Raw genomic sequence first — 13,368 nt, 5'->3', positions numbered from 1 at the left:
ATATTATACTGTTTCATATTTCCTCAAAAGCCCCACTTTTATAATTTTCTTGAACATATACATTAATCTAGTATTTTTAGCATCTTCTTCCAGATTATTCTTGTTTTAGTTAATTCAATTAATCATAATTCAATTTTTAAATAACTTATTTGAGGTTTCCGTGACAGTTTCTCATCAATAATAACATCCAAAAACTTCACCTCACTGACATTAATCTCTACATCACCAACTCTAAATTGAATTAACAGTTCTTATTTGTAAATATCATATAATTAGTTTTATCCAGATTTAATGATAATTTGTTAAGTTTAAACCAATTTTGTATTTTCACAAATTCTATCTGTATCATCTTCAGTCTAAGTTTTCTATCATCATTCATTCTATGTTTTTTCCCAAACAAAAAGAAGTAGTATCATCTGCAAATAAAACACATTTAAAGAGCCCTGACACATTAACCAAGTCATTCACATACAAGAAAAACAACTTTGGTCCAAGTATAGAACCCTGAGGAACTCCACATGTGATTCCACAGAGTTCAGATCTTACATCATGTACTTGTACAAACTGTTTCCTATTTTCCAAATAACTAGATATCCATTGTAATGCTGGTCCTCTAATCCCATATTTATTTAGTTTTTTAAGTAGAATGCTGTGATCAATCGTGTCGAATACTTTCTTCAAATCAACATAAATACTGGTGCAATATTGTTTTTGATCGATAGCATTTGTTATTTGGTCTATCAGTTCCATAAGAGCCATTGAAGTAGAGTTATTGACTCTAAATCCATATTGGCTTTTACTTAAAATCTTATTTTTATCAATAAATTGATCTAATCTGATCACAAATAATTTCTCCAAGAGAACTGTGGCAACAAGGATATGGGTCTGTAATTATTGAAAATACATTTCTCACCATTTTTGTAAATAGGAATTACCTTGGCTATTTTCATGTTGTTTGGAAATTTTTTAGCACTCATCTCCTATTTTTAGCTTTTGACCATTTTGCTATTAACTAATCTTTTGCTACTTTTAGCTTTTAACAAATCCTATCTTTTGTTATAGTTAGTTTTTTAGCCATCCTTTTGCTACATTTATTTATTGGTCCAAATACTTTTGGTACTTGTAGCTTTTGGATATTCTTGATAAATATAGCTACTGTTTTGTTATAGTTAGCATTTAGTTAGGCTTTTGCTACATTTAACTACTGACCAGAGCCTTTAAGTAATTTCAGTTTTAAACTACTATTTGGCAACTTTTAGCTTTTATCTAGCTTGTTGTAATGCTTACGTATCTAGCMTTTTGCTATTTTTAGTTGTTTAATCAGTGAAACTGTCTCTAATTTAAACAATATCAACKTTTTAACTGATTCTGATAAATATTAATCACTCAATGTTTTATTTGATAAACATTATTTCATTACTGTTTCCTTCACCCACCTTYTCCAGTTCTTCCAGTTCGTCCAGATAACAGTCCACAAAGTGTCGAGGCTCTCCGGGAACTCTGGTCTTCTTGAACTCTTCCACCAAACGAGTGAYAATGTTCCGACAAGTCTAAATTTAGAACAAAATGGTTTTAATTGTTTTTTCCACTTTGTGTTTACAATTAATGTACATTTCTATAATTCAGGTTGTGAGAAACAAACAATCTTTGGGTCTGATGGTTCTGGTGGATCCACTGTGCACTAGAATGGCTCTATGCTAATGAGAAAGGGCCGCCATCTTGGTAGGTGCTACATGGTTTCCTTTGTTTTCTTTCTGTGTATTTTTGAGAGCATGACACAGCTTAGAGCAAACACAGGGTAGTTTTATATTTTAATAAAACAACATTCAGACCAGACAGTTTCATGTTTGACTTAAAAGAATAAATTCACAGGTTTTCTGTTGGCTGCATGTTTAAATAAGTTTATAAAATGCAGTGGACACTCGTGATCCAAAGCTTTGGCGCAACTTTCTGTCAGAATATGTGATGATTCAAATGATCAACTTTAACTCTCTGAGGAAAAGAATAAAGACTTCTAGTTTATCAAATATAATAAATAGATGAGGGAAACTGAAAACAGAGAATATAATCAGTTTGGATGTAAGAGACTTTTTTACATTACCTCTGCGTTTGTAAAGGCCTTTTTGAAYGGCAGTGGCAGGTTACGGATTAGAGGAAGAGAGTCATAAAGCTGTAAAGAAAATATAAATTATTAATTAAAATCGTTTAAATAAAATGCATTTAAAGTCTGTGTTAACTGTTAGGAGCATTTAGTTGTTTTCATCCAATTTTCCACCAGAATGTTACACAAAAAGGTCTAAAGGTCACCAGTTTCTGTAAAACTGAAGTTTGACCAAATCTTACTGAACAATCTGAAAATATAAAGCTGTGAGAAATTCTGGAAAAAAAAAGGCAAATTTTCAGTTTCATTGCTAATCCTCAGTGTTTAAAGACATCCTCTTTATTTTTACACATCTATTTAACCAGGAAGGCCTCACTGAGATTAAAAACCTCTTTTTCTGAGGGACTCCCAGCCAAGAGGCAGCAAAACTTTCACAACATACCTCTTTGTTTTTATCATTTTAACACTTTTTGAAACTCAGGATTTGTTTTTATCGAGACTTTTAAAAGCATGTTCTACAGCGTGCACACCATTTAGCCCACRTCGTACCCGCCTCGACCCACAGACTCACCATGGCCCATGGTCCGTTGGCCAACCTGGCGTTTTCGGTGAAGCACTGAACGATGACTTGGATCATCTGGTCRTTGTACTCGTAGCGTGTACCAAACAGAACCTGGCAGATGATGTTGGAGCCCGCGTTATGAAACATCACCTGAGGACTGAAAGGCTCACCTGGAAAAGGTTTGAAACAGATTAAAATGAAGATGGCAGGACGACGTGCACCAGGTTCTGTTGACCCACCAACATTTTGCTCCAGGGTTTTCACTGTGTAACAAATCTCATCATGAATTCTGTCCTCCATGGATCGTTTCCCCAAACCGAAGTTCCTCAGAGTCATCAGAGCGAAGCGGCGATGCTCCTTCCACCTTTGACCATAATCCGCCATAATCATCCCTAGAAAAGAGTTACAGCTCAGCAAGAACTCATTACAACAGATGTTATTGTACCGTTTGTGAAAGTTTAGCATCTTTAGTCAAGAAAATCAAGAGAAATAAGAGAAAACAAAAAAATAAGTCCGTTATTTTCTTCTGYGACAAATATACTATAAAATAAGGGTTGCCAAATATGGTCCAGATCTGGACCCAAATTTAGTCTAATCAGTTAATTCATCTTAAAGTTCCTGTCACATGAATATATTTGAAATATAAAAGGTCATGCCGAAACGCAGGCAAGGAAGATTAGTCGGTGGAAAGTAACTCAGACAGCATGGATGAAATTAAGAAGTTGCTGAACTTTATGAGTGTAAAACTGACAAGGTTAGCATCGCAGCAGGAACTTCTGATTGGTTTGCTCGAGGAAGTGAAGCTGCTGAAAGTTCTGTTACGTGACTTGATGTTAAACACCGGACCTATGCAAGAGTAGCCGCTAAAGTAAACATCACAGAAGACTCTCCACAAGAAGAACTGCTGACTCTGGAGAAATAGGTTGTGACATTTTTACAAAACAAAAACATTGATATCAAACATGAGGATATTTCCATTTGTCACATCTTGCCTTCTAAATCAGATAAGTTTAAACCACCCATTGTAATCAAGTTCATCAGTCGAAAATCAAGAAATATTGTAATAATGCAAGCAAGAAAACTGAAGGGAACTAACGTTTACATAAATTAACATCTAACTAAAAAAAATGGAAACATCGCACGGGAGGCAAGGTTACTCAAAAAACAGAAAAAAATAGCTGCAACGTGGACACGAAATGGAAACATTTGGATCAAAATAAAGGAAGGATCACAGGCTAAAATAATACAGGAACTTAGAGAGTTAGAAGGATTAAGATAAAGATGGGACAAACAACAAACTTAGTTAAACAGGTGAAACTACTTGGTAAAAATGAATTAACAATACAAATGGATACAAACTAAAATATGAATATATATATAAAGACTCAGAAATTAAAATATACAATCTAGCTAAATCCAAATTCTTTCCTGTAATTGCAGACTCTGAATATTATAATTAAGAGCAATTTAATAATATCAGTGTGGCAAATGAAGGTCTTTCTGTTGTTCACTTCAACTGTAGAAGTATAAATGCTAATTTATTTAAAATAACAGACTATTTAAAACAGTTAAACAGAACTTTTACTATAATAGCACTTTCAGAGACATGGCTAAATGATGTTCATTTAGATAACATTCACATTGAGGGATATGAATTCTATTACAAGAACAGGATCAATAAAAGGGGCGATGGAGTTGCTCTATTTATTACCAATGAAATAAAATGTAAAGAAATTGATAAAATGTCACTGATTACGGACAATATGGAAATAATATCAATTGAAATAACAAATAAGAATTCTAAAAACATAATAAGTTGTGTCTATTGATCACCTGAATCTAATAATGAAATATTTACCGATGAACTCATGAAGCTCCTTGAAGGGAGTTCTAACAAAACAGTTTTTTTGTGTGGAGATTTTAATATTGACCTGGGAAATAAAACAGATTCAAATAATATTGTTACATTTATAAAATCCATGTATAGTTTAAATCTCTATCCACTGATATCGAAACCTACAAGAATCACAGTGTAACGTAATGTTATTTATTTTATATTTTTACAAAAATTTGATGTGACAGACTCTTTAAGCAGCTCAGTTTTCTTTAAAGGAGTGCAGACTCAGGTCTACCTTTCCTCTCGGTGACGTCATTAAGAAACAGGTCCTGAGGTCGTCCAGCGAAGTCCGTGGCCTTGACCACCATGGCCTCCTTCATGGCCTTCAGCCCGTTGATGATCACGGCTGGTTTGGGACCGATGAACAGACTGTAGACGTTTCCATAAGACTTCCTGAGCTGGAAGAGAACCAGTTTAAGTGACTCAAATGATCTGAGAGGAGTCCTGCTTGTCCTCCTGGTCTCCTGTGGTCCTGAAGTTCAGACATGGGTCTTCAGTCAAAAACATTTAGTCCATTCTGAGTTCAGGACAACTATCAGCGGTAATACTGACATTTTATTGAGGTTAAACTTTTATTATTTTTTTATTTAACCTTTATTTCAACAGGCAAAACATTAAGAACAGTTTCTTATTTACAATGTTGGCCTGAGTGTGCAAAAACACTTAAAACACTTAAAAATGGGAAGATGGGGAAGGGGAAACAACATAAAAAGTACATAAAACATATAAATGAATGGTGCATTGTGTTTAAAAGCAGGAATAGAAATCAAAGTGCCTAGATGCAGTGTATTTTGGTAGAAATTCCAATCATTTGCTGCAGCAAAGTGGAAAGACATGAGGCCAAAGGAAGACTTGGTTTTTGGGACTTTCAATCTAATAAGGTGGGAGGAGCAAGTATTGTACCTTGAGGGGGGTTCTCGTTGTAGTAATTGATTTAAATAGGGAGGTGAAAGACCTAGCAGGGTTTTGTAAATGAACAAGAGCCAATGGGCATTACGGTGAGACTGCAAGGAAAGCCAATTCACTTGAAAGTACAAGAGACAGTGGTGAGTTTTATATGGAGCATTAGTAACAAATCAAATGGCAGAATGGTTGGTTGAATCCAATTTTTGAAGACTTCCCTGTACGTCACCATAATCAAACAAAGGAAGGATACACATTTCAACAATGACCTTTTTAGCTGACGATGTGAAAGATGAACGGTTTCTGTACAGGAAGCCAAGTTTTGATTTGACATGAGTTTGCAGCAGTAATATGGTGACAGAAGGACAAAGAACTGTCTGACCAGATTCCCAAGTATTTGTATTCTGTGACCTGCTCAAGGATTGTTCCATCTGTTGTAGTAAAGACCAAGTTGGGAGGAATTATGTTTTTCTTACAGTTAAACCATAGAACTTTTGTTTTCTTAGCATTCAAGGATAAATCCAAATTTGCAAAAGCATTCTGAATATCCAAGAAGCTTTGTTTTAGAGACTGGAATACTGTTTCAGGGGATGGACCAGTAGCATAAAAAATGGTGTCATCAGCATATAAGTGTACAGCACATTTATGGTCAGCTTGTGGAACATCATTAATGTAAATGGAAAAGAAAGTGGGGACAAGAATAGAACCCTGTGGCACACCTTTGGAAACATGAATAAATGGAGAATACTCAGAATCTACATTCACCTGCTGCACTCTGTCTGACAGGTAGTTAGAAATCCAGATTAAAAACTGGTTGGTTATCCCAAGGTTCACAAGTCGTTTAATCAAAACGGAATGATTGAATCAAAAGCTTTTGCTAAATCAATAACGATTGCTGCACAATTCTGTCAGGAGTCCAGGGCAGAGGTTATATCATCCACAACTTTTAAAACTGCTGTGACACATCCATGACCAGTACGGAAGCCAGACTGTGCAGAAGATAGTAAGTTGTTTGCCTCAAGATAGCATGTTAGCTGCCTATTAACAAGTCTTGGAGAAAAACTCCATATTTCATTTCCACAATCAGCTGCTCAGTTCTTCTCAGAAGTCTCGTGGGTTGAACTGAGTCAATCATGTATCACTGACCTATTAAACACAGTGTGTGTGTGTGTGTGTGTGTGTGTGTGTGTGTGTGTGTGTGTGTGTGTGTGTGTGTGTAGAAGTCTGAGAAGGATCCAGGTTGGATCTGGACTTTGTAAAATCACTAACCTGAAGTGTAAAGATTGTAACACTATCTTCTGTTGATATTTCAGTGAAGACGTCTGCATGGTTAATGTTTACCAGGAACTGAAGTTTGACTAATTAACTGTCTGTACAGACCCATWAAGTGGAGCTGTGGTCCTGAACAGGGATCTCAGAGTTCCAGCAGGTCTAAAACCAGTTCTTACAGGGCTCACCCTCGTTTCTCTGCCAACACCATCCAAGACATTCAAAGAGTCAAATCCRACACGACAGGATTTCTCTTACCCTCTCAAAGTCCTGCAGGGGGTTCTCCAGGTTCATGTTCAGGAGGTTCCCCAGCACCGGCAGGGTGGGGGGTCCTGGAGGGAAATTCTTCGGCCTCCGAGCTTTGAGCTGGAGGAGGAGGAACCAAACACAGAGCAACAGGAGGACAATGGAAACAAACATGGTGCTGGACTGGACTCTGGACTGGACTCTGGTCTGGTCTGTGATGGTTCTGGTTCTGAACTTTGATGCTTTCTGATCAAAGTGAGAGAGGACATCAAATTAAATGGCTGATTAAAAAACAGGAAGTGAAATCTAACGAGGTGAATCTTCAGGAGTGAGCAACGAGAATTCAATAATTTATTTAAATCATTGTATTTTTATAACTATATTTTAACATTTGTGTGTTGTTTGTTGTTTAGTTTAGTGAGTTCTGGTGACTTGAGACAAAATAAGGAGGAAAACACTGAACGTTAGTCATCTTCTTGGGACAGTTTGAACATTTTGGTTGTATATACTAGGGTTTCTCAGGGATTTTCTTCTATGTCCTTGGATGAATATTAAATGTAATGAATCTGAATTGAGTTACATATGTCTAAAAATGTGTCCAATATTTAAAGTATTTTTTTAAAAATAAATAAAAATAAAAAAGTAAAGGAGACTATTCCCCCCCCCATCAGTCAATTAAGAGCAAACTCTCTAATTAAAGGAGGGGGAAAACTACAATTATATTTATCCNACACGACAGGATTTCTCTTACCCTCTCAAAGTCCTGCAGGGGGTTCTCCAGGTTCATGTTCAGGAGGTTCCCCAGCACCGGCAGGGTGGGGGGTCCTGGAGGGAAATTCTTCGGCCTCCGAGCTTTGAGCTGGAGGAGGAGGAACCAAACACAGAGCAACAGGAGGACAATGGAAACAAACATGTTTCTATAGATCTGACTCCAGTCAAATGTCTGATCTGGGTTAGATGCAAGGCTCTGTTACGTGGCAGTAAGCCCCGCCCACTGGGATTCAACCTCCAAAGGTCAGGAGGAGAAAGTTTTCTGATAATATTTGCTCAGGTTGGAGGTAAAAGGTGCTTGATTCAACATCAGTTCACCTGAAATCATTTCATCTGAAATAAACAGAACTTGTATTTATTTTATGCAGAATCATCAACATGTTGAAAAACCTACTCATTTTATTTTTTTATTCCTTTAATAAAAGCTTAACGTTTATTGAGGAGGAGAGCAGGGAGGACACAAGCTTAAAGAAAGAGGGTTGTAAACTGTTTCATCAGTGAAGTTAATCATCAGCTGTTTGAAGACTTTATTATAAAACAGTTTTTATCTCAATATAACCCTAATTTAATCCAGGAGCCTTTACTCCCTGTCCCTGTTTATGTCTCCACTGACCGTCCAGGTTTGAAGAAGTTGCTAATGATGTTTTGTCTCTCCGGTGGTTGGCCCCCCTCCTCCCTGCCTCCCAGTCTGAGAGCATATCTGGACATGCTGTTCTCAGCCTGACCCCCTGGCCTCCAGCCTGGTCCGGGTCTCCAGGTTTTAACTGGTTCTCTGTTCTTCCTTTAGATTTAAACTTACATCTAACTCTTCCTTGATGTCTAGTTCTAGTTTTAGTTTTGTTTATGTTTCTTTTTAAACGTTGTTTAATTGTGGGACGGTAGGAAACATGATTTTGTTTGCTTGTATGTTGGAAACGTGAAGGAACTGACATTAAATCTAAATCTGAATTTACTGTTTTTTCTGGATGAGAAAAACTTACATTTACTTTTTTTAATCAATAAATTTGAACCTGGAACTAAAACTGTTTTGTCCATTTTTGGTTAAAAACTAAAACAAACTAAACTTTAGATCAGGGGGGCCAAACTCATTTTCACTGAGGGCCACATGAGCGTTATGGTGGCCCTCACAGGGCCAGTTATAGATAACTTTGACGTTTCATGTTTAACTTTCACTAAAGACAAAATGTCACGTTCATCGTCTCATTGCTTCGGCTGAGCTCCTCTAACAAACACTGAGCTCRACCTGGTGTTTCCTGCATAGAAACAACAAGTTCTCTTAAAAAAACTGAATACTACATTCGTCCGTCTGTTTTCTTCCTCTGATCCAGGGTCAGGTCTCGGGGGCGGCAGTCTCAGCAGAGACCCAGACTTCCCTCTCTCCAGACACTTGGTCCAGCTCCTCTGGGGGAATCTCAAGGTGTTCCCAGTCCAGCTGAGAAACATAGTCCCTCCAGTGTGTCCTGGATCTTCCTCTGGGTCTCCTCCCAGTGGGACGTGTCCAGAACACCTCACCAGGGAGGAGTCCAGGAGGCGTCCTAACCAGATGAACCACCTCAACTGGCTCCTCTGGACGTGGAGGAGCAGCGGCTCTACTCTGAGTCCCTCCTGGATGACTGAGCTTCTCAGCCTATCTCTAAGGGAGAACCCAGACACCCTGCAGAGGAAACTCATTTCAGCTGCTTGGATCTGTGATCTCCTTCTTTCAGTCACTACCCAAAGCTCCTGACCATAGATGAGGGTAGGAAGGTAGACCGACCTTCTGGCTCAGTTTTCTTCACCACTACAGACCGGTGCAACGCCTTCATGTATGATTAATTCTGAGCTCTCCCAATTTCTGACAGGGAATTCCCATAGTTTATAGTAACCACTGGCTTTAAAGCAGCTTATTTTAAAACATTATTACTGTGATTTGCAACTAAATTGTTACTTCAGGCTAACAGCTCAGGTGCAAGACAAGTACAGTATATTATTTTCTTTTAAATAAAAAAAGAATTAGTGCGATTGTTATTTAAAGAATAACTTTATTTAGTTACAGAACATGGATCTGCACTGATGGGACTCTAATCCTTTAAATTTGTGTATTTCTCCTAACATTAGCTGCATTTCCATTGCAAATGTGCGCAAAACTTTGTCGATATTCTGTTAAGGTCGAAAAACACAGTTTCACAACTGCAGTGTTTCCATTAAGTAATAAATGTTATTAAAGTCACGTGAATATGTTTGTTCTCATGATAAGTCATTACAAACATGGCAGCGATGGATGTAAACACATAGCATGTTGCTACCACGACACTAGCGCTCATCATCAGAGGAGACGTCGGCGTCTTTTATCGAGGCTTTCCAGAGACAAGTCCCTACTTGGGAGCGGCTACGTATGCTGTGTTTTTGGGAAATTGTAGTCGCTGAGTTTACTATTTTATACTACTTCTGTGATATTACTACTACTTCTACTTCCTGTTATCTTCTTCATCATCGTCTCTTTCACCAGTAGAAACAGACGGTTGTTGATCACGTGACTCCTGTGATGTGAAAAAAGTGTTTCTATTGCAGTTTTGCGAAAAACACCAATTTCGATACGGCCGAAATACCATCTCATCCTAGCGCAAAAACATTTTGTCGAAAAACGTAATTTTCTTCAAAATTGACGTGTTTCCATTGAGCAAATTTATTTTCAAAATTCTAATTTGCGCATTTTCATGGTCAATGGAAACGACTCACAGGATCTTATCATGCTCAGTCTGCAGAACATCTGCTCATGTTCTCAACATTCGGATCTCAACATGACCTTCATCCTGTAAGGTTTCGGACTCAAAATTGCTCCAAAAACCGGAGTGAAGTCTGGTTCTCCAGCATCCTCGGGCCAGATGAACTTAAACTTCCTCAGCAGGGTCACCGTCATGAGGAACAGCTCCATACGAGCCAGACCCTCTCCCAGACACATCCGAGGACCTGAGACACCAGAAAAGGTCATTTCTAGCTGTTTGGTTTCATTTAGTCTCTTTGTTTGATGTGAGTTTACCTGCAGAGAAAGGCATGAAGGCCTCTGGTTTGACAAACTCTCCCTGCTCGTCCAGGAAGTTCTCAGGATTGAACTCGTGAGGGAACTTCCACTGACCCTCCTCCCTCAGCACTGAGGTCAGGTTCTGGATGACCATGGTACCCTGAAAGGAAACCAGACGTCTTAACAGATGCTCTTTACTTTAGTTTCTCTGTCCAACAGGAAGTCTCTCACCTTGGGAATGTCGTATCCCATCAGCTCCGTGTCTTTAGTGGTGGAGTGGAAGACGCTCAGTGGAGCCGTGTTGGCAACCCTCTGGACTTCGTGGGCCACGGCCTGGACCAGAACACATTATGATTTACTTGTGACCCAACCCTGAACTTAAAGGAAACCCAATAAAAAGGGCCATCACCTGCACATACGGCATGTCGTTCCTGTCTTCATAGCTGACCCGGTCCTTCCCCTGCAGGACCTGGTCAATCTCCTGCTGGCACTGCTCTGAAGGATCAGCAGAGGAGGACTTTACTTCACAGCTCAGACACAAAAACACCAACAAAACAACAGCTGGACCCAACATCTGGTCAGGGGTCTCCTCAGCAGAACCTCCTCCTAATTAAACTCTCTTTAATGTCTCGTGACGTCATGAGGTCAGATGTCCAATGATGCACCAGTATGAACCAAAGAAGACTTGGACAAAAGACAAAACGCTAGAAATAATGTTGGGTCAGATCAAATAAAATAATTTGTCCTGAGGTCCAGACTGGTCCACAGATGTGATCAGGTCTTTGGTTGTCTTCAGGTCCAGACTGGTCCACAGAGGTGATCGGGTCTTTAGTTGTCCTGAGGTCCAAACTGGTCCACAGAGGTAATCAGGTGTTTAGTTGTCTTCAGGTCCAGACTGGTCCACAGAGGTGATCGGCTCTTTAGTTGTGGCCTTAATCTGTGGACCCAGCTGTCTCTCAGAGAGTTTTCACCTCTTGGTGTTTTTAAAAGCCTTTAATTCATCACTAGCCTGGCCCTTGCCTTCCTACACAATTCCGTTCAATTCTAGTTTCCTTCACTGCTCCGTCTGGCATTTCTCCCATTGGCAAGGATTTCTTCAGGAGCATTTCATCTGGGCCAATCAGAGAACAGAACATCGATTTTCTGTGCAGTGTCTGCTTGTTAGTTTAGCATACGGCAGTGGAGGAAGTGAATGAAGCCAGTCTGTATTGATAAGGCTTCCAAATTAAATTAAATTTGTCTGACAAAGCAGCAGCTCTCATTTACAGTCGTCTCGTTCAGCTCGGTACTTTTCTCCTCTCAGTAGGGTTGTTTACAGCGCACGCAATTTCCGGTTAGCTTCTTAGCTTAGCCTCCTTCACAGTGGCACAGCTGGCACTTGCGGCTAACCGATCCAATCATTTTAAACTTCAGCAGAGGCCACGCCTCCAGCGAGAATCACTTCTCTATAGCTGAGAGTCCAGACCCTCATATGAAGCAAAATGAAGGACAAGGGTCTGGTTTTTACCAGGCTAATTCAACATGAGAGTTGAATTTTCTACTTCTACAATTTGTTTTTATCATATCTGAGCTGGAGGATGGGGATAAAATCATTTTCTATTAGTTTTAGTTGGAACAAATGAAGCACAGCGGGGTTTTTAAATGTGCTATAATAACTAGATACCTCATTGTTGTAGCATATACAACCCCTGCATTTACACAGAGCACCAATGCACCAAAACAGATTTGTTTTGGGTGGGGGTCCGGAGTTATAAGCATTTTTGCAGACACCCCCTTTTAAGCTGGAGCCCCCTCCTCAAATATGGGGTTTGTTGTAAAACTGTTGTCTGGTGCAGTGTAGGTCAGACCCATCTACAGTCTGGACTAATTTCATGCTGTTAGTTGCAGCTGTTTCTGTGTTACAGCTGACCAAAAATCTCTGAAAAACTAAATAAAGCTGACTTAATAAAAGCCCTCCCACACCCAGTTAGAGTTCAGTGTTGGGGATGACTCTCAACTACTACCAGTTGTGTTTGTGTAGTCTGGATACCTTGTACATGTGGGTGGGTGATCAGGTAGAGAAAACCAGTCAGCAGGGTGTTGGAGGTGGTGTCAGTCCCAGCAAAGTGAAGGTCCAGAATGTAGCTGGAAAGCTTTTCCTCAGAAAAAGAAGAACCATCATCTCCTCTCTAAAACCAACACAAAACCTCAGGTCAGGTCAAAGTTCAGGACAACCTCACTGTAAAAACTGAAAAGCTGCCATGAGCAGGTTCTTTGTTTCTGCTGGTTTTGGTTGAACACACCTTATCCAGCTCCTGCAGGTAACAGTCAACAAAATCTCTGGGCTCCTCGGGGACCTGGCTCTTCTTGTGCTCGTCAATCAAACGCATCACGATGTTCTGCAAATTCTAAAGAGAAACGATTATTTAAAGGAAAATATTTAATCTGAATTAATAAAAACTAATTAAGACTGGATGGATGGATGGATGGATGGATGGATGGACGGATGGATGGATGGATGGATGGATGGATGCATGGATGGATGGATGGATGGATGGATGGACGGATAAACAGATGAAGAGATAGATAGATAGATAGATAGATAGATAGATAGATAGATAGATAGATAGATAGATAGA

The 13,368-nt window shown here is 39.2% G+C and overlaps 2 protein-coding genes across 2 annotated transcripts in view; both read right to left on the bottom strand.

The window, feature by feature from the left end:
• LOC106532431 (cytochrome P450 2F2) overlaps positions 1 to 13,368 on the bottom strand; it is a gene marked incomplete at its 5' end in the record, with an annotated part of 56,136 nt that overhangs the window by 34,934 nt on the left and 7,834 nt on the right. The window contains 4 exon segments of the mRNA XM_014028475.1: positions 1,437 to 1,550; positions 2,102 to 2,170; positions 2,673 to 2,833; positions 2,903 to 3,026. Of these exon segments, the coding sequence (XP_013883929.1) occupies positions 1,437 to 1,550; positions 2,102 to 2,170; positions 2,673 to 2,833; positions 2,903 to 3,026 (468 nt within the window).
• Positions 3,847 to 8,769, bottom strand: LOC106532434 (cytochrome P450 2B1). Its single transcript, XM_014028480.1, has 2 exons — positions 7,730 to 8,769; positions 3,847 to 4,958 (listed from the first exon to the last, which is right to left on the bottom strand). The coding sequence occupies exons 1-2, from the start codon at positions 7,889 to 7,891 to the stop codon at positions 4,770 to 4,772; spliced, it is 351 nt and encodes a 116-aa protein (XP_013883934.1). The 5' UTR covers positions 7,892 to 8,769; the 3' UTR covers positions 3,847 to 4,769.

Source organism: Austrofundulus limnaeus, unplaced genomic scaffold, assembly GCF_001266775.1.
Source record: "Austrofundulus limnaeus strain Quisiro unplaced genomic scaffold, Austrofundulus_limnaeus-1.0 Scaffold767, whole genome shotgun sequence".
Classification (NCBI taxonomy): Eukaryota; Metazoa; Chordata; class Actinopteri; order Cyprinodontiformes; family Rivulidae; genus Austrofundulus; species Austrofundulus limnaeus.
This window is presented reverse-complemented; position numbering and strand designations above follow the sequence as displayed.

Coding starts and splice junctions, on each gene's coding strand:
- LOC106532434 (XM_014028480.1), bottom strand. CDS start 7,891: ATGTTTGTTTCCATTGTCCTCCTGTTGCTCTGTGTTTGGTTCCTCCTC. Junction 4,959..7,729: donor CCCTGCAGGACTTTGAGAGG/GTAAGAGAAATC, acceptor GTTCTCTTCCAG/CTCAGGAAGTCTTATGGAAA.